Source organism: Sander vitreus, chromosome 6 (assembly GCF_031162955.1).
Source record: "Sander vitreus isolate 19-12246 chromosome 6, sanVit1, whole genome shotgun sequence".
In the NCBI taxonomy this organism is placed as follows: domain Eukaryota; kingdom Metazoa; phylum Chordata; class Actinopteri; order Perciformes; family Percidae; genus Sander; species Sander vitreus.
In genome coordinates, this window is record NC_135860.1 from 4,923,568 (window position 1) to 4,945,889 (window position 22,322).

A 22,322-nucleotide genomic window follows, 5' to 3' on the forward strand; every position below is an offset into this window, starting at 1 on the left:
TGTTTTGTCCAACCCAAACTCAAAGATATCCAGTTTACACTCATTTAAAACAGAAAAGCAACACATCCTCACATTTGAGAAGGTGCAACCAGAGCATGTTTGGAGTTTTCGCTTTTCTGTAGCTTTGATTTGAAGCATAAATCAGATTTTTTTTTTAAATACCAGTCCGATAAATCAACAAACCAAGAAGAACTTGGAGGTAGTTTTGCACTCATGTTATCGTAAGTCATTAAAAGGCATCAGCCGAGTAGTACAAGCTCTCGGCCCATTGTAACACACAACTTGTGGTTTTGTTTTGCTGAGGCTATGAGGGTGAGAGCCTGCTGAAGATCATGCGGGACATAGAGAACAGTTCGGAGGTGATGCTGGATCGCTGGAAGTTTGATGTCACACCCACAGACAAGGAGGAGCGAGGGGACCCGGTGCCTTACAGTATCGTCAACAACTACTTCTCCATCGGAGTGGTGAGTCACACTTACAGTCAGTATTCATGGCACTGATGAGGCAGGAGAACGAGGGAACAGGAATCTTAAGTTGTATATACTGTATATTATATAGTCTTTGGTTGACAAATTGAAAGATGATACCAAGGGCTGGGTACCAATTTCAATACTTTTTAGTCACTAACCGAATCGAAAAGTATCGAGTATTGAAAAATGTCTTGTCATTCAATACCCAATTTCAATACCTAAGGAGTAAATCTCATCAGCGTCAGTGAGCCAATAAGCATGCATCTACCAAAATCTAATAATGCTTGTGATTGGCTGTCTTAACGTTACATGTCGTAGAGGCATGCAGGGAAAACTCTACGTTCTGCACACAGACTGGCTCACGTAGTAGGAGCTAAAAAATAGATCAAAAGATCTGTGCCATAATGTGTAAAGTTGTAATTTCTTTTTGAAAATTGGTATTGAAAAAGTATTGTTTAGGGACCGGTATCAACGTCACAGTGGTGGTATCAGTACCAGTATTTAATAATTTTGAACGATACTCAGCCCTAATCATACCTCTTCATAATTTTCTAAAATTATAAAAATAATCTAAAATGGACAATAATAGAACAAAGAAGGTGATTTTGGTTAGTCATAAACTGATTTGTTGTTGTCTATGGAACTAAAGCAGTATAGCTGGAGTACCTCTTCTTGCAAGTCCCACTCGTATTTTTAACATGTATTTAAAGCTACATTTAATGCCAGATTTCACCTCTTGGTATCGTATAACCTTGCAAGATTTTGAAAAGCACACTGGTATCACAAACCATACTTGACTGTAAATGCAGGGTTACACTGCTGGTGGAAGATGCATACAGTATGGCAGCTTTTCAAACCGTTAGCTTAAACCAAATACAAACTTGAACAGAGACTGAAGAAGGATGGACTGACGTACTGACAATAAAATTCCCACTGTCAATAATTTTTGGTTCTGTTATTAAAGGTTGAATAAAAACACAATACACAGTACCTGCAGTAAGAGCATAATCAGTCAATTTATTTGTTTTGATCACATTCTGGTTAGGCCTTTATTGAGATGTACTCAAGCCTCAACCACCTCTGATTGATAAACAAGCCATGTTGTGTCTTTGCACGGTGTTATGCAGCCGTCCCCCCCCCCCCCCTCCGTCCATCTCCACCATAATGACACTGATTTCACGTTGCTCATGTTAGCCATTACTGATAAATGTCAGGGGGAAATATGGTAATTGACATTTGCAGGTGGCAGAGGAGGGAGCCACTCGGTGTTGTGCGATTGGTACAGACTGTGGCAGAGACATAAGTGATGCATGGCCTTACAAATGTTAGTTGAATAACACCTCCAGCCGGGGCCCCTAATGACAATGTTGGAGGATATTAGAAGACAAGTCTTGTTAACATTGTGATAGAGGAGAACAATGGCTGTCATCTGTCTACAGAGCTGAATATATGGCATTGTGTACAGGGGGAAGCAGTTACAGTGTGAAATAAATCTCTCAACATTCACCCTAATATTTGAGTGCATTCATTTCACAGTATAAAGGTAAAAAATAAAATGTTTCAAACAATATTTCTTAAAAGGATTTAGTACATTTGTTGTGGATAAAGTACAAGAGCAAGAAAGTAAGCGTAGGAAGGAGGTCGGGGTGGCCGGATGGGTCAAAAAACACAGGACTTTCATCCAGAGACAGCTGTTTGTGTCTCATGTAAAGGGAAAGTAAACATTGACTTATTTTAACATACTTTATTACGCAACTTATTTACTTAACTAATGCCACGTACGTAAGTTATACATATGTACTATTTTAAAGTAACTATGAGGATTTTTTTAAATGTTTCTTAAACTGTTTAATTTTCCAATTTTTCATAAATGACCTGTAACAGCAAACGAGAAAACGGTGAAAAGAACTCTACATCAGCAAGATGCCGCTGTGTCGTGCGTTAGCCTGTTGCAGCAGCTACTGATGTGCATTCTGTGTGTTTTTTAGTCTCTTATTGGTCTTTAAGTGCATTTCTTTTTTTTATGGTCACTTAGAACATCTGTGTTGAAATGGCTTCTGTCAACTTTGGAACTTTTCTCTTAGTTCTATTCTTACTTTGGTCGTTTTTTGTAACTGCGAGTTACGCACAAGGCAGCGGGACTATTGTTTACACACGCAATCAGCTGATAGCGCTGTGTCGACCTGGGCTGCTGACGGGGGCCAAGCCTGAAATCCGGAAGGAACTACAGAGGAGACGCCGGGGTTGCAGAGGTAGATTAAAACGTAAGGCAAAGCAGAGAAAACATAAGCCTTCTGTCCCATCGATCATTGTGGGGAATGTAAGGTCTCTGGGAAATAAGACGGACGAACTTGCGGCACTCATTAAAACCCAGAGGGAGTTCCGCGAGTGCAGCATACAGTGTTTTACCGAGACATGGCTGCACTCGCATATCCCGGATCACGGCGTTGCGGTACCCGGCTTTTTGACTGTTCGGGCGGACAGGCATATTATAGAAAGCGGTAAGAAGAAGGGAGTGGGGGTTGCACTGTATGTGAAAACTGTTGCAATCCCGGACATGTGCATGTGAAGGAACGTCTCTGTAGCCCGGACATTGAACTGCTGGCTGTGGGGTTGCGTCTGTACTATCTGCTAAGGGAGTTTACGTCCGCCATAGTGATCGCTGTTTACGTTCCACCATCTGCTGATGTGGAGGCAGCTGCTGATGTCATTCACACCACTGTCTCACGACTTCAGACGCAGCAGCCCAATGCCTTCATGGTTATCATGGTTACCCCCTTTGGCAAATCGGATCCCAACCTTGTTTTGCTTTCTCCTAAGTATGTTCCTCAATCACAAGCCCTGGATCACCAGTGACCTGAAAGTTCTTCTGAATGAGAAGAAGAAAGATTTCAGGTCATGGGACAGACAGGAGCTAAGGAAAGTACAGCACGAACTGCGGGAGAAACTGAGGTAGTGTAAAGACTCCTACAGGAGGAAGCTGGAGGCCAGTCTACAACTGAACAATATCAGGGAGGTGTGGACGAGGATGAAAGAGATCACTGGGTGTGGGGGTAGAAGAAGACAAACACCAGCCAGCCGTGAGAGAGCAAACAAGCTAAACTGTTACTTAACAGGTTTAGCTCACAGGCATACCCTGGCTCCTCTACCACTCCACCAACCCCTCACTACCTCCTTCCCTTCCTCTCTTGCTCCCACACCTCCCCCCTCACTCCCCTGTGGTCTGCCCACTCCCCCCGCCACTACAGCACATTTCATCTCCCCCACAGACATGTTATTTGTTATTTCTCCAGTGCATTCAACACCATCCAGCCCTGGTACTAGGTGAGAAGCTGCAGCTGATGGGTGTTAGTGCGCCCACAGTCTCCTGGATCACAGACTACCTGACAGGCAGACCAAAGTTTGTCCGTCTGGACCGTGTGTGGGAGAGTGGTACAGGGGCTCCACAGTAAAGCTTAGATCGGGCCCAAAAAATCAAGCCCGACCCTACCCGAGCCTGTGCACGTTGTGTCCGAGCCCGGCCCTGGCCCGACACATTAACTGTAATTATGAGGCCGAGCCTGATTTAAACCCGACAATTTTTTAATACGTGGGCCGTTACAACTGACATTCTCAACTACAATTCCTTTTACCTGTGGGTAACAGATCAAGGCAGCAACATAATCAAAGCCCTGGAACCATATAGGAGACTTTCTTGTCTCGATCACCTAATTAATACTGTACTTCGTCACGGTCTACATGCCGACGCACTGGCCGACAACGCGCCAGATATAGGAGAGACCATATCTGCTGCTAAAGGACTCGGGAGATATCTGAAACAATCTGGCCTGGTTGCGCAATTATCGAAGACAGTGCTACAGATGGGGGAGACACGATTTAGCACGGTTTACCTCACACTCAAGTCAGTGCAGGACATATACCCAGAGCTATGGGAGAAGCTGGAGAGGCATAGCTTTCTCTCCATCCAATTAGGCTAATAAAGTAACGATTAAAATAAAAGATAAAAAAAACACAAATGCTTGATGAAGGCAAGGACATATCGGCCGAGTTCGGGCTCGGGCAGAGAATCTAAACTCTACTCCACAGGGGACTGTGCTGTCTCCTTTTCTGTTCACCTTATACACCACAGACTTTCAGTACAACTCAGTCATGTCACCTACAGACGTTTTCTGATGACTCTGCAGTTGTTGGGTGTATAAGGGATAAACAGGAGTAGGAGTACAGAGTGCTGGTGGACAACTTTGTGGAGTGGGCTGGTAAGAATCCACTGCTGGTGAACGTGGATAAGACCAGAGAGATGGTGATTGACTTCAGGAGGAAGGGAGCGGCTCTGCAGCCCCTTTGCATTCTTGGTGGAGATGTGGACATGGTTGAGGAGTACAGATACCTGGGTGTCGACATCGACAACCGGCTGAACTGGAAAATCAACAGCACCGCTGTTTACAAGAAGGGGATGAGCAGACTCTATTTCCTGAGGAAGCTGAGACCTTCAACGTGTGCAGCAGAACGTTGGAGATGTTCTTCCAGTCTGTTGTGGCCAGCGCTCTGTTCTCCCCCGCCATCTGCTGGGGCAGCAGCATCGCAGCCAGCGACACAAACAGACTGAACAAACATTATTGGCTGCAAACAGGAGACATTTGAAGCTGTGGTGGAGAGGAGGTCACTGAACAAACTGTTATCCATTATGGATAACCCCGACCACCCTCTCCACCCAACACTGGTCCGACAGAGGAGCGCCTTCTCTAAGAGGCTCCGACAGCTTCGATGTCGCACTGACCGCTACAAGGAATCATTCCTACTACAGGCAATAAAACTTTTTAACACTTTATCACTGAGTGTTAGATAAGACTCATATACATCACTCTACATCATAACTGCACTAACTGCAACATGCACAAACATAGGTTTACTTACAACATACTATTTAAGTAGGTCTACATTTTTATTCCTAACTTATTATCTTAATTGTTTTGAATATTTGTTCTTGTATTCTATCCTATTTATTATTTCATGTATATTGTATCCTATTATTTCATGTATATTCTGTATGTGTGTTGTGTGTGGGATCAATAAAAATCGATCGATCTATTTATTTATTTTTTATAGTTTTTATTAATCCCTTTGCACAGGTCCGATTTATACTGTGAAGTCACAATATGATTAACGGCAGGCAGACCGGCTCTACTGTAACACATTCTGATGGGTCACAGATTTTGGTGTAACATCGGAAAAGTCTGTGTTTGAGTATTACTTTTCATTTTACTATTGTTGGCTCGTCCCCTGTCTTTGTTTGCAAAACAAATGCAGTTAACTAAAACGACGATACCCTAAAAAGAATGCCTTCATGGGACCACAGAAAGCAGCTTTGACCCGACTGGTTCATAAAGTCACTGTAACCCCTATTGCCTCTGCTCTGTTAGTGGGATTAGCACCTAGCAGGCGTGATGATGACAAATGAAGTTGTTTGTGGGGATTAAGAAGATTTTGAGCTCTCTATAGATTTGAGTGTGATATATTTTTGCATCAAATTTTTTGCTTTCCGTTGAATGAAAAAAGTATTACAATAAAGATTAAGCGACAAGTCAGGCTCATAATTACCTCAGAGATTATGCAGATGGAGACTAGATTGTTTCTGTAATGACACTGTCAGAATCAAAAGATCAGCAGTTGCAGAGTGTGACCAATATGTGCTTGAATCTGAAGTCATTTAAAGAGAAGTTCTTTATATCTTTACAATATTTGATTGCTCTCATACCTCTCAAATCATTAGTGTCAGCAGCTGGGGAACAAACTGAAACATTCATTTCAAGTCATTTCAGTCCAAGAACTCAGGTGATTCTCCTTAAAAGATCTTTTTTTTTTGTAAATTCATCCAACCTAACCTTCTGCCATAGCCCAGTTGGACTGAGAATTAATGGTCGCCATTCCTTTGGGAGGATGTGGAAGTGACGTGAAGTGTAATGATCTCAATCAGGGCCAGGGGTGAGAGACAGAACTAATCACTGAGCGCGCTCCACTACCATAATGCAGTCAGTCGCCCTAATGACCCCGGCGCTCCTGTCAAAGCCATTACTCTCCCCCGTAGTGAAAGGCACATCAAACCGCTGGGGCCCACTCATAATTGGACTAAACTTTGAGCTATGAGAGGACATTACACATGTCCTGTATTAATTTGGGTGCCAGATTTTTACATTGGTAATTATTTGAGGGCAGCTAGGGGGAAAGAGAGAGAGAGTGAGTGAGCTGACGGCGTCCGACTGCCGCGAGGGAATCAAGGCTCCAAGATGTGAATGTGTCCGACGTGTTGATGGTGCGACCGACCTGTCCTGTTATTTAGCTTTTACAATTTTGTTTTTGAATAAGGCTCCAGATGAGAGTAAGGTATTTAATGATTTGACTTATATACTTAAATATATATAGTAATTGGCCTCAAAGGTCCATTTAGTAGATATTTTGAAGCTTTCAATCATACCACATACTCTTCATCAGCAGATGGAGATTGCCAGTTATAGAATCGCAAAGCACCTGAAGGACTTTGTATCCATGTTGTCTTAAAGATCCAATGTGTAGGAATTTCTCCCATCTAGCGTTGAGATCATATATCGCAATCAACTCTCTCGCACCAAGGCAAGGCAAGGCAAATTTATTTATATATCACATTTCAGCAGCGGTGCAATTCAATGTGCTTTACATAAAACAATAAAACAGTAAACACAGTTAAAAATCAATACAAATGAATACAAAATTAAAAATAGTTAATACAACATTAAAAGCATTTCATACAAAATTAAAACAGTCAAAAACAGATTAAATACAGGAATAAAAGAATAAAATTGTGAAATAGTAAAATTAAACACGCAGTTCAAAGTACGTATTACAGCTACGGTAGCCTTCACGCTTCAAAAAGCCGGTCTCTTGCTCTTTTCAATATCCTCTTTCTTTTTCTGGGAGAAGAAGAAGAAGACTCCTGTTCCTGAAATTTGGATTTTGAATACGTGTGGTCCTTCATGTTTCCTTCTTCAAACTTGCCGGGGGCCGGGAAGCTACGATACCCATTAGCAGCATTAGTAGCACACGTGAGTTTATCATGTGACAGCGAAAGCCGGAGCAGTAGATCGGCTAACGTATTTTAAGATGGCGCATGAATATGGAGCATCTACCCTAGTTCATGTGAATGTAAAATTTCAAGCCAATAGGAATACTTAAATAAATAAATATTGTGAAAAAGGACAAGTTTGTGAACGGCCAACACAGATTTTAATAATGAACAACTAAACACGTTACACACTGGATCTTTAAAAGCTGAGATTCAAAGTTCATTCTCACCCTTCAAACGAGCAGTTAAGACTCGCCAAAAGGTCCATTTAGTAGCTGTTCTGGAGCTCTCAATTATATCATATAATCTTCATCAGCAGATTCTCAAGAGTGAATTTTGAACCTCAGCTTGTAAACCAAAAAGTGGAGCAAGGACTGATAATTTAAAATCTACAGATTGCATAATGTGATCACAAGCTCCAGAACAGTTACCAACTAGACCGCGTGGTGATATTATTTTCTCAACTGCTGTTTTCCAGGTCAGTTATAAACTTTGAATCTGATAAATGTTTAGTAGTCATATTAAAAATGAATTTATTTTCTTGATTTGAGGACCAAATTATCATAATACTGGAGCCTGATAGACCAAAAGCAGCAATTTATCAAACTGAAATGTGGTAATATCTTTTCAGTGGACAATGTCAAAGTCTACAAACTGGCCTGATTGGACAAAGGTTGGTACATCTTTAGTGAAGAGACACCGGATGTGTTCTCTCCTTGGAGTTGAGGAATTTAGAGAAAATTAAATAATTACAGTCACTCAAAAAAAATGTAACCTGTCTAAATACTTGAGATCACACATGTATAAACATGAAAAATAATATCCTGCTTCAGAGTTTCTTTCTTTGAAAAGCTCAGTATTACAAATTTCTGCACCTCTAACTACACCTAATGATGTCATGATGTACTGACACACCCTGGAGTACACTTCTGTACTCTGCACTCTGTACTTCTATCAATGCAGCAGGGTAAGAAGTTAAGCAACTGGAGGAGAGAAATAACACTATTTTAATTGCTGTCGGGATGTTCTTTATCATGAAACTGACAAAAAATTTAATTTAATTTGTACCACTAAAAATATATATATATATATATATATATATATATATATATATATATATATATATATATATATATATTAGGGCTGTCAGCATTAATCGCGATGCAATTAAGGGCTAAGCATAACGCGTTAATTTTTTTTAATCGCATGCCGCCATTTCTTAATTTATTTTCACTTCACTCAGCTTTGCGTCGTGCCTAACAGGCTACTATTTTGACCCTTTGCCGCACTTTGCCATACTTCCTCGTAACAACACATCCTGCTGCTGCAGGCTGCAGGCATGATGGAGAAAGATAGCAGCAACAAAATTCTGAATGGTGCTTTTTATTTTCCAAAACTCCCGGATGGGTCGAAAGCCATATGCACATTGTGTGCCAAATTAAAATATCACCGAAGCACGTCAAGATTGAGCTACCACCTACGGAGCTAAGCATAGTAGTACAGTTAACGTGACTCAGGTTGATGCTAGCAGGCTCAGGCAAAGCACTGTTTTGGAGAGTGCTACTTGCCGACCTGCGGATGAAACCAAATCCAAAACAATTACTACCGCTCTTGCAAAATGGGTGGCAACTAACTGCAGACCTGTCAGCATCATAGAAGACTCGGGTCTTAAAGACTACAGTTGGCATGTTCTGACCCGTCTTATACATTGCCGTCGAGGGGGACAGTAGTTTCACGCATACACAGCCTGTACGACACGGAGAAAGCAGCCGAACTGGAACTGCTGCAAAGTGATGCAAGGTGAATACTGGACGTCAATGAGTAATCAAAATTATTTAGGAGTTACTGCACACTATATTGAATCTAGATTCAAATGTGTGACTAGATTCACACATTTTTCTTTTGTTTACAGTAAATAAATAAATAATAAACACATACAAATCTTAAAATCAAATGAATGCAAAGAAAGTGACTTTATGTTTATATCACTTTCTTTGCATTCATTTGATTCCCAATCAAGATACACTGGTAAGAATTGCTATCCGATGTTAATATGTACTTAAAAACAGTTCTGAAATGCAAAATAATAGAATGACATGCGATTAATCGCTGTTAACTATAAATATTCAGCGATTAATCACGATTTTTTCGTTTGACAGCCCTAATATGACAGCCCTAATATATATATATATATATATATATATATATATATATATATATATATATATATATATATATATATATATATATACATATATATATATATATATATATCTTTAAGTTATTTTTGTTGTCAAATTCTGTTATTTTTGGGGTTTTTTTAATCTAATTTTTCTCTAATTGTTTTAGCTTTTTTTCTGTGAAATACTCATTACTCATTGTGTGGGCTTCTAATTCCAAGCACATGGTAATTAAAAATGATCTGAATAAGTTAAGGTTTTGTTTTTTCAACGTGGATAGAAATTGATAAATTTTATAATTGTACAAAAGTAATTTTGCGTATCTGCCATGTTTATGGATATATATCTTTAAAGAAAATCATAAAACATTAATAATCTTTGTGATGTTGACTTCAGCTACATAGCAGTGTTAGGCTGGTTTATTTTAAAGGTTTTACCACTTAAAGCACACAAACGCTGCATCAATGTGACTTGAAATCGCCGTCTACTGTTGCAAAAACCACAACTCCACTTGTACAGATCTCAGATAATAGACCCCAAACCAAAGGGGAGACAACCTCTCCTATCTTTTGCTCTCTTGTTTGCAGCTATTGTCCTGTTTGTAAGAAAATCAAGTTACACTCTCTCACATATATCCATCATCTCACCTTTCTGGCTCGCGTTGGAAGCGTGAGGTGAGTCTGCGGGGAACTTGAAGAATTCTTTTGGTCTTCTGCTTACAGCGTCTTGAAGAGACATCAAGAGAAGCTCCATTGATTTCCTCTTTTGGCTTCTCCTAAATTTCTGTACAGAGCGCTAGCAGGGGGTCCTCCCTGTAGGTGCTGTTTCAATAGTGCCACTCAAAATGGAGTGGTTCAAAACAGATTGCTTCAGTGGAGAGGAGAGGGGGAGAGGAACAAGCCCAAAAAGTTTACAGCAACTTTCTCTCACTCTTTCAGAGCCGGACAACTTTGTCAGAGTTTGGTCTGTTTTTCCACGAAGGCCTTGCAAGCATTTTTCTGTTCACACTGACTCAGAAGTGTAAATTAAAGGAAAATGTCTCTCTGTAGTTCACAATCTGCATATTGACAATTGATCTCATATATATTTAGTTTTCATGTTAAAGCTGGGGTAGGCAGTTTTTTGTTTGAAAAACTACAATAATAATCTTGATATTCTTCAAGATTAATTCATGATAATTACTAATTAAAGCTGCAAGTAGCGATGAATGGGCCCTCACCCCTCCCAGCACGCCGGGAGTACTGGCGGACGCTGCTCCTTGCGGCCGTGCATTTGCTTGGCACTAAGACACTGCAAATCGTCACCAATGAAAAGGGAACTCTCTGCAGAGTTCAATGATACCTCACACAATAGTTTACAAGAAACGGGTCATTAGTTATTAAAGAGGGTGTGGCTTAAGCATTTGGGGCGTGGCAAACCGTCACCAATTAAAAAGGAACTTTTTTGCTGAGTTCAATGATACCTCTCACAAGAGTCTAACTTAAACGATATCACAATATCGGAATAACTTTTGCCAAGATACAACCATTCCTGTTTCGACAGCCACCTACAGGAAGTTGGTCCTCTATAATTTGCACATTGTGTTACTTATCAAATTTTTTTTTTAAACTTTTTGTCACGAGGATACACCAGGTCAATACGCAAGTTTTCGTGCAGATTGGACTCAGGGCCCAGGAGGAGTTAGACAAAGTAGGTTTCCCATTTATCGCAATGTGGCTAATTAATAAAAAAAGTTGAAACGGCGCCATCTAATGGTCGATTCACTCAAACTTTAGCATGGAGTTTCGTGATCATCGGAATAACTGCGGCCAAGATACGCAACTTCCTGTTTTGACAGCCACCTACAGGAAGTTGGTCCCCCCTTCGCAAATTAATTTTTTAATTTAACTATCAAAATTATTTTGATAACTTTTCATCATGATGGTCCATAGATACTACCTGCAAAGTTTGGTGAGGATCAGAATCACCGCCTAGGAGGAGTTCAAAAGAATGTAAAACACATGAAAAATGAATAAATTAAAAATGTCCGCCTTCTGGTTGGGTGGAGCTAATGAAGGTAAATTGGAAATATGTCCGCAATGATTAGAGCAATATGTGCAGTGAATATTGGAGCAACAATGTCCATTTAAAGGCTTTCCACGCATTAGGGGGCACTATGGAGCCCGCTTACAGGTATGGGCCAAATCACTGTACAGTCTCGCAAAATCTCCCAGGTATTTATGTGGGCGCCAATTTTTGTGAGTTTTTGTATTGACCCTTTGCACGTGACGTCACGCTCCACTCGCGCAAATTATGAACGCCATGACGGACAGCGGAAGAGCTATGCTGTAGATGGACGGCAAGCTAAACTCATACGTTTTCGTTCATTTTTGTGTTCTCACATTCACAATCTGCAGAGTTATCCTCACCAACACAAGCATGTGTATGTATTGCCTTTCTGTTTTAAATGAGTGATAAATAAAATTATCCTCAACCAGCTAGCTGCCGTGCTAACCAGCTGTCCTGCTAACAGGTCCAACCCGATGATGACCCACATAAGTAGCTAACATCGGTTATTCACTGACCTAGCTACATATCCAAAAAAGAAAGCCGTTCCCTTGATCATTTAACTTAACACACATACAAAAAAATATCGGTTAAATTAAAGATGACATGGCACGGAAACTAGCTTCAAAAACGAGTTAAATGCGGGTCTGCGGAGCTCCTACCCTGGCTAGCTGACGAGCTAGCTGCAGCTAGCTTTGGACTGCTCGCTAGCTGCTGCCCATCGCGTCGTAATATCCATCGGTCAAATCTAAACGTAGGCTACACAGCGAATATAATCACAGATAAGAAGATGGCTAGATGTTGCAATTATGTGTGGTTACTACTGATCATAGACACTCCGTGATTTATTGCATGGATTAACGTGTGATAGATAATTAATGACTGCACTTCCCAGAGCTGGGATGTGTTCAGGCTACGTGTTATATAAATTTTTACTTAAGTAAAGAATAGATGTTAATACAAAATAAACCCTATATTGATGTCTTATCTTTGCCATTATGAGGTACCTCCCCCCGCCGTTAGCGTAGCATCGCGTAGCTGTAACCCAGCCAGCTACAAAGAACTGGGAAGCATCCAGACTTTTAAAAGCTTTGAGATCAGCACCAGTATATGGGGATACCCCGTTTACCACATAGTAGTACAGATCGGTGGCAGACTTGGTGATTTAATGAGGTCCGTGAAAACGGAGGGAGAAAGAATTAAGCATCGGTATCCAATCCTGCTATCTCCAACTTCTCCAAATACCGCTCTTTGTGAGCACCTACCAGATGCCCTACCTCGACCGATAACAGCACGACAACTTGTTGTTCAATAGAAGAAGCCATTTAAAGCCATAAATACAGTTTATTTAGTGTTATGTATTTCAAACTGATTGAAACTATGAAACTTTCCGCTCGTCTACTACTGTTTAGCCTGTGCTTCCGCTGTCCGTCATGGCGCCGTCACTTGGTCGTGTGACGTGTTTGCAAAGGGTCAATATATTGAGGCCGTCAAAAATGTGCCCATTAGGGGGCGCTATAGGGCAACCATACCACTCTCAAGCCTAAATGTGAATTCAGATCAAAGAATTTTCTATTCTGCACATGGCTGCGCAACTTCATGCATCCTAAAGTCCTAAAACACCTAAAATGAAGAATTTTGCACGAAAACCAAGATGGCCGACTTCCTGTCAGGTGAAAAAAATAAATAAAAAATGCTCCATGGACTTCAAGATGAGACCTATGTTCCCTCAAAATTTGGTATATTAACTTCTCATTTTTTTCAGAATTCCGAAGCTAGAAGTTAGTGGGTGCCATGGAGGCCCCTGGCAACGCTCAAGCCCAATCACTACAGAACATTGTAGTTTTTGCCATGTCTGACATGTGTGCACATTTTTGTGAGTTTTCCAGCATGCTAAGCCCCTCAAAAATGCTAGTGACGTCGCGGAATAATAATAATCCTAATAACAAAAACAATAGGTTCCTTCGCACTTTCAGTGCAAGGCACCGTTATAAGGCGCCCTAATAATCTTCAGCATATTGTTGGTCTAGTGTTCTGAAAGAAAACTAGACTTCTGCCCGTCTCTTGGCTCTGTTTTTAGGCTTTAGAAATCTAGCCTCTGACAGGAGACTTTGACCAATCACAGGTTATTTCAGCAAGAGGCCATTCCTATTGGCTGTTTCTACAAACGCAGATGCTTAACTAATACGTTATACCTGCTTTGTTACTCTGACACCTGGTAATGTAACGTGGATACATTATAATCATATCTGATCACTTGGTATTGACTCTGGCTGCATTTTGATTTCATTGTCACCATGCATTTTTCAAATACGTTATTTGATGGATTACTTAGCTTCAGAAATTATGGGATTTATCTCAACCCAGAAAGGAACACTTAAACAACAGTCAGGTGCCCCTATATGTAGTCATCCCTCCTGTTCATACTAGCTAATTTTGCTTGAGATAGCAGGAAGAGGTCAAGTTAGGTGATCTTGTCTTTGATGACCTCCAGTGGATTAACTTGCTGCTACGATGTACAGATGTACTCCAGGACCATACCCATCAGTGGTGCTGGGAGTGATCAGAAGTGAAATATGCTTCAAACCTTCAACCAGAGAGGGCAGTGAAACATGTTAACACGTGTTAAATTACTCTTTAAGAACTGTTCAGATTCCATTTATCCCTGGCTGAGATCAGATCTGAGTGTAAACTTCCATAAATTCTCAATGCAGAGCTGAGCTGCTGTGGCTTCTTAACGTGGCATGGCACAGTACTTCTGCTATCTCATCAGTCAAAATCGCGATAGTTATTTTGGACAAAAATAAAATATAAACTGATTGACGATGTCCTCACTGCTGCATATTTCCGACGTGTTCTCTTTAAAAAGACTTTCCCTTCTCATCATTCGCTCCACAACATTGTAAGCAAACCACAAAATTATGAGCCATGTTTTCCTCGTTTTTGTCATTCGGTGCCACTGGTCAGCCTGGTACCATGGAAACAATCTAACACTGCAGACCAGTCTGAAATATCTTTGCGAGCCCAACCATCCATGCAGTCTGCGTGTAAGTTAACGCTTGAATACTAGATCAGTCTTACCAGACTGAGATGGTGTTAATACACTGGAGAAGTGTCTCTGTCAGTCACACCACCGTAACATATGTTACATGGAGAGGGAGAGAAAGGGAGATGGAAAAAGAAAACAACTTGGTTGTCGTGGTCGGTAGCATCCTGTAGGTTAACTGGAAGCTGTGATTACTCACAATGTGTGTTTAATTAATTAGCCTGTGTGGAGAGAGCATGCTGTTCATCAGGGTTTCTGTCAATACGTCTCCATCCCAGGTTCAACCCCACTGAAACCTGCTGCACTTTCATCCTATAGTTAAGTTAGTTAATGAGGAAGAAGTTGCCTTGGATGTAGTCTCGCTTTGCCAGACCTTCTTCCACAACGCTGCGGAGGAGGGTCTGGCGAGTCCACACAGCATTCCGGGATGGGAGACAAACATGCTCTGGTTTATTGGCATTTCTTTAAACCAATCACAATCGTCTTGAGCCGTGGTGCCTCTGCAAAATAGCCTCAGGAAGAGATTGTTGGAATGTGTATGTTCAAAAGTTGTTTTAGAAACAGAAAACTCAGATTGGACAGATAGTCTAGCTAGCTGTCTGGATTTACCCTGCAGAGATCTGAGGAGCAGTTAACCGTAGCCCTCATAAATCCACCTAAGTTTAAATCTCCAACACAAAGAAAGCGGAAGGTAACGGACATCCGGCCGAAAAGAGTGTGATCCGGCGGATTTCCCGCAAGAATGCCCAAACTGCAGACTTTTAGTTTGAGGGGATGATAATCACTTGCAACGAATTCAATGTTGTTCGCAGTACGTGAACTAAAGATTTGATTCTGTCTTTCAGGATGCATCCATTGCCCATCGTTTCCATGTTATGAGAGAGAAGCATCCAGAGAAGTTCAACAGCAGGTAAGTTTGTGTCTGTTTGCTGTCCATTTAGAATTAGTTATGTACTAACCCAGTGGTTCCTAACTGCTTTAGCGTCAGGTACCATAAAACCATAAAAGAATTGCAATAGAAGTTAAAAACTTATTCGGGCTACTAAAACTATACATAACAGCCTGATTCAAACAACACATTCTCATTCTCAACTCGTCAAATACTAACGCATGGTCAGGGCCCCTTGCCTTTTTAACACTTTACACCTTGGTGTAATTTTTCAACGCGCAGGGTAGAACCACCTCGTAAGGGTTAGGAAAAGATCGTGGGTGGGGTTAAAAGACGTACGTTTAAGTGACAAGAACCTCGGTTTCTGCCACTGAGGGCCACTGACCAAGTGTCAGTAGTTTTTGAGTTGGGAGTGAGAACGGCTGAGTTAAAATAACAGGGCAAAACAACTACAGCTGATCTACATATGTACCTAATGACTTACTTAAACATCTGTATTCTTGTGCCAAAACATGCAGCTTTTCACACAAAAATGTAACTTGAAGGGGCACGTTTTGGTAATTTCTCATGACTTTATGGTGATACACTGAGGTCATTTAAAAAAAAATTTAGGACATCAGAGTGGCCCATTAACAATCTGAAATATTCCACCTTTGTGGCTGATGTTGGTACTGGCTTTGGTCCAGATAAACACCACTTTTCCAGTGGAATACATTTTTTTCTTCAGAGTAAAGGGTATGTCACTGAATATAATGCTGGGTAATCCTTAGGATCCTTGAATGACGTTAATTCCCTTCCTTTTTTATTTTGACGACCAGGATGGAAATGAGTCTACATTTAAAAAAAAATTTTTATAAAAAAAAGTACTCCCAGTCTAAACAAACCTACAGTGCATTTGCAGACGTTCTGCGTGTCCCCTTCATGACAACAGACAGTGTAGCTGCTCTGGAGCTCATCGTGACGAATGGACCGGCTTCATATTTAGCATTTGTGATTACCTTCGAGGAGATGCGTTCACCTTTGGAAATGAACAAATGTGGCATCTATGTTTCCATCAATATTTAACGTCTCCCATACGTCTCCACTAGCTCCAGGGAGTAATTGCAGGCCTAATTGAATTTGCTTGGCTAGTTTGACATCATGGATCAGTCAGACTGATGACACACAGCCTCCTAATAATCCCATTTGTACTCATTATCATATTTTACCCTGGTCTTAGTACAACATTTAGCCAACTCTCTTTCTGCTGCTTGTTGCTCGATCATGAAGATATGCCAGCGGAATGGTCCAAAGGGAAGCAGGGGTTTCAAATAAAAGCAGGCCTGTCGTACAATGTTTACCGATGGTTACGAGGGATTTGCCAATTGTAACATTATTGTCTTTTTCTGGTTAAGCAAAAAGGGTGTTCGGTTGTCATTGCCATGTTATTACTCCAACATGTCTGCACATCCCGCTTACATGTTGGTAACCATTTTTTCTGTTTGCATTAGTGTTTGTCACTCACAATTAGTCACTTTCCAGATCTAAACGCGGGACACACAGACAGCATTTCTGTTGTTTTACCCCCATTTTAAGGCTCTTGTGAAAAATGATTTAGATATTTTAAGAAAATGATTCTGTCTGTTATTTGAATTCAATTAATAATTCAGGAGGGGGAATGGGTTTAGGATCTCTCTATTACACACTATCCTTGGCAATTCAATAATGCATGATTATAGTTTTTCAAGGTAGCATAGATTTTGTTGGATTTGTCCAAAGGGCTCGTGTCCATTGGAAGTGTATTGCAAGTTATCAAAGAGTCATTTTCCTGCACCTCGAAGCTCTTTCTCAGGAACTTCAGTGACAATGGAGGCAGCGTGTCTCTGGGGGGGAGAGTTTATTTCACTTTAATCTGCAATAAGTATGTTTTTGTCAAGAATGAATGAAATGAATCATTTTTTTAATGATTTTTTAACCAGCTTTAAGCACCATAAAACTCACTTAATAATTATAAATAAAGAAAATAACACTAATATCCAAGCTTTTCCGTAAATTAAATTGTATTTGCAGTATCAAATCATAATAAGAGTTATCTCAAGAGACTTTCCAGATCGAGTAGGTCTAGACCACACTCTATAATTTACAAAGACCCAACAATTTCCCACGAGCAAGCATTTGGTGCAACAGTGGTGAGGAACAACTTCCTTTTAGGCAGAAACCTGGGACAGACGCGGGCTCTTTGTGGGCGGCAGCTGTCACTGCCGATTTGAACACAGACACAAAGAGGCCTGTAGACAGACACTTACATAATATCAATTAAAACAACAATGGTGACGATAATGACTATAGCACTTTGCAAATATTTTTGTCCAGAAACTTCTGACGAGCTGCAGAATATAGAAATGAAATCAACAACATAAGACCAGTAAACAAAATTCAGTTATATCTCAAAGAGGAAATTGTTGAGTTATCCTGCATTTTGAATCATTTCTTTCTCGCAAGAAAAACATAGAACAGATATGAAACAGCAATATCATAGCAATGACACCAAAGCAAATTATAATTAACAGGTTTTTATTATTAACACACCCTTTTCCAGATGTGTAATATTAATGTTAAAATTATTTCAATGGCAAACTGACCATGGCTTTTTCAAATATTGTTTATTTTCTGAGCTAATAATGGGAAGTGAAAAGATGACAATTTGGAGCTATTTTTTGCACAGAAAAGTTTATCTTTCAATATATTTTTTTTATTGAGATGATTACGTAGGCCTATTTTAGTTTGTGATTCTTAATGTAAGTTAATTTCTGGATGACTACTCTACATTTTCTCAGGCAATTTAACATCAATTAAAAGTATTTAATGCAAATATTTTACACTCTCTCCACACTTTAAGAAGGATGGCAGTAGCTCAGTCTGCAGGGAGCTGGGTTGGGAACCGCCGGTTCAAGTCCCCGTACGGACCGAAGTACACTCAGGGTGCCTGTTCAGCAGTCACAGCCCACTCACTCTGACATCTCTCCATTAGTGCATGTAAAGGACCTGAGCACGTGTGTGTGTATTTCAGGCCTGTGGGTAGTGTGTAATAACAACAGAGTGTACATTGTAATTTCCCCATTGGGGATCAATAAAGAGCATAAATTATGAATTAATGAAATTATAAGAGATCCACCTGACTCTCTGACAATCTCTGCATCGGACAGTTATTTTAATATCCGCTGTCGGATGTTGGATCAGTATGCAAACCAAATCCATTTTGGAATAACAGCCAGTGCAGAAAAATAAAAAATAATTTAGCTTTTTTTAACATGGATTAAAAATGCTTATTTTTGTATGCATTTTGAACCTGTGTACTTTTGAAACCTTTCTTTTGCTCTTGAACATGTTTCAAGGTTGTAATAAACAGATGAATGTACGATTTCAGTACGACTTGGAAAAAGAAAAATGTCAAATTTTGAATGATTATGTTTTTTAATGTCTGACAGCAGTAATGGCTCTTCACTTCCTATATGTACCAAATCTATACATTCTGTCACTGGCGTGACCTTAAAGAAGCTGAATATTTAATGAGCTGTAATTACCAACCAAACATCATGTAGCTTGTTGTTAATTATGAAATGAGGGGATTTTGTTGATGAAATGCAGGGGTCATACGCTCTCTCTTCCCCCCTTCATTCCTCTCGTCCTATCCGTCTTCTGTATTTGCACCTTGGGGTGATTACCATGGCGAAGGTGTGAAGATTTGACACTCGGCAGATAGATTCATTTACTGCCACTGCCGGACCTGGAGGTGATAATGAGGTTGAGGATTAAAAGCAGACAATCAGTCGGCCCGTGACGAGGGCCGCGCCACCTCCTCCTCCATCGCCACTCCTCCTCCACCGCCTTGTTAAAATATACTACTCCTTTTTTTTCACCCCGTTTTTTTGCTGATCTCCCATGTAATTATACACTAATCTCTGACTCTGAGGGAAAGAGATGGGATAGTGAGAGAAATGAGGAAAGAGAGGTGGAGCAATTGAGAAAGAGAGAGGGTTTAGAAAATTAAGAACTTTGTTCTGTTATATAGTTCTTATATACTTATACAGTGTTGACTAATATATATATATATATATATATATATATATATATATATATTTTTTTTTTTTTTTATTGCCCTCTGATGTTCAGATTGGTAGGTTGTAAGCCACTTATCAGATTCCTCTTTTTCATACCGTTTCTAACCAATTCTCAGTTTTGTCGTACATAACTAGCAGAATCACACCACCTCTAAGCTTTTTGGGACATTTACTCTACAGTGTAGTCTCGCACTGTCACAATGCAATACAACATGGATGTAATTCATAGGGCCACTGGGCTGATTTTAATGCACATAACTCTCGTCATGAATCCATATCACTTGTAGCACAATTCATTCTTATACAACGCCTTTATATTCCTGCGAATATAAAAAATGCCAATATCGCTGATACAAGTCATAGGGAAAGTGGCTTTTACAGGTGTTGAAATAAGGAGGAGCAGCAAGAATACATGAACTATAATTTCATGAAATTAATAGCCATTTCTTCAATGGTTATTAACCCACATTTATTCTCTGTTAATTGTTATTTGTAGCTGCATCAGAATCAGAAGTGTTTATTGTCACAGTACGTTATACTTACGTGGAATTTGCCTTAGTGTTTGTACTTCTTTGTACTATAAATCATTCGATAACAGGGACATTCAAATCCTGACTGCCTCCTGTGCCACTGTACAAATTAAGTCGGGATGTTACTAATTTACAGCTGCTCTCCAGACAACATGAGATCTGTGAGGGAACACATCTGATTTGGGACGTTTCAGCTGCAGCCTGCAATGTTTGTTTATTCTGTGGCATCAGTCATGGTGCCTTGATGTTCCCATGATATTTGCACTGCATACCCAGATCTATTTCTGGTCCCGAGACATCTAACACCGTCATGGCGCTCCTCCAGAGCCGCTCTGCCCCCGTGCGCCCAGAGCCTCTCGCTGTGCTGTGTAACCATTCCGAGTTAACCTTTCCTGAAGGCACAGGGAAGCCCAGGCATGGAGCACTCTTTAGCATAATGAGTATGTTCATCAAAGCCCTGCAATGTGCTGGATGGGGCTGCCGGAATCACCAACACACGCACCCATCAACACACCTAATGCTAATGTGCGTGTAGGCATGTACGTGTGTGTGTGTTTCCTGCTGAGCTGGGAACAGGGCCACAGGTGTTGGCGCTCTAAATTACACATGCACACACACTAATTTACACACACACACACACACACACACACACACACACACACATGCATGGTGGACCTCAGTTGCGGCCGCCCTCAGACCTCATTTGAGGATGAAATCGTTTATGTGACCAAAGTGTCATCTATAATTAATGACCACTTGTCTGTAATTTAGAGGGATCTCACCTGTGGCCCTGTCCCAAGCTCAGTGGGAACACACACACACACAAACTCAAGTCAACTAACACACACAAGACTCTGCACTTGCAGTAGTACGGCTGAGCAATATCAAACAAATCATATAACTATAAATTTACAAGTTTACCTTGATAATGATAAATTGAAGGTCCGCTTTTTAAATATATAAAAATATTATTTTTAATGACATCTACATGTGTGCTTAAAGTAATCTGTTAAAAGACTATGATTTAAGTCTATCTGCAGTTAAATTACATTACTTGCATACTATATTTTTGTGGTTACATGCAGTGTAAACCCCCCCATCTGTGCATATACTAGTCCAAGTGCTCTTGTTTCTTTATCTAGGTGGACAGAGAACTCATTTGGATAAAGCCAATCAAATTATTGATACAAGACTTATTTGCAAGGGCAAATAGGTTTCAAAAGTGGGGGCTACACAATGTAGTGTTTTGTAAAGAAAAACTTCATGGTTTTCTTTCCAGTACTTTTTCCAGTCCTCTGAGTAGTGTCTGCAGATCTTCCTTCCAGGCTGCGTATGTCCCTAACAACCAAGAACATGAAAAACATCTGGGTTAAAAGTACTCGCAACAGAAAGAAATTTACCACCGCAGAGCTTCTCACGTTTTGGCCGCTGGTCAGTTTCAAGTGACTTTAGTAAGTAATTCAAACTGAATCCAAACAAGTTTCTAGCCAATGTAACACAGTAAACGGCTTAAAGAAATACCTGCGAATGTCCAGATTAGTCAGTTTAGGGGCTAAATGTAATGAGCGTTATTCTTTAACAACACCACTGGTCCTTGGCTAAGCTAGTTTGTGCAAGGGATTTCTCTGATAAAATTATGAAATGATGGGCGCCCAGATAGCTCAGTTGGTAGAGCAGGCGCCCATATATAGAGATTTACTCCTCGACGCAGCGGGCCAGGGATCAACTCCGACATGCGGCCCTTTGCTGCATGTCATTCCCCCTCTCTCTCTCCCCTTTCATTTCTTCAGCTGTCCTGTCAAAAATAAAGACCGAAAATGCCCACCAAAAAATCATCTTTAAAAATAATTATGAAATGATTGAAGCATGTTCACACTCATCTTGCTGCATGCTGCTTTTATATAAAAATGAAGAGCGAAGGTGGAAGCATGTCAATGATGGGTTTTTTAAGGGGCAACTTTCAAA

General features: G+C 40.4%; 1 protein-coding gene across 7 annotated transcripts in view; it reads left to right on the forward strand.

Moving 5' to 3' along the window:
* Positions 1-22,322, forward strand: part of dgkb (diacylglycerol kinase, beta) — an 88,055-nt gene that overhangs the window by 42,717 nt on the left and 23,016 nt on the right. For all 7 annotated transcript variants that reach the window (XM_078251784.1, XM_078251786.1, XM_078251788.1 and 4 more), the window contains 2 exons: positions 304-464; positions 15,684-15,748. In XM_078251784.1, the coding sequence (XP_078107910.1) occupies positions 304-464; positions 15,684-15,748 (226 nt within the window). The remainder of the gene's footprint in view (positions 1-303; positions 465-15,683; positions 15,749-22,322) is intronic.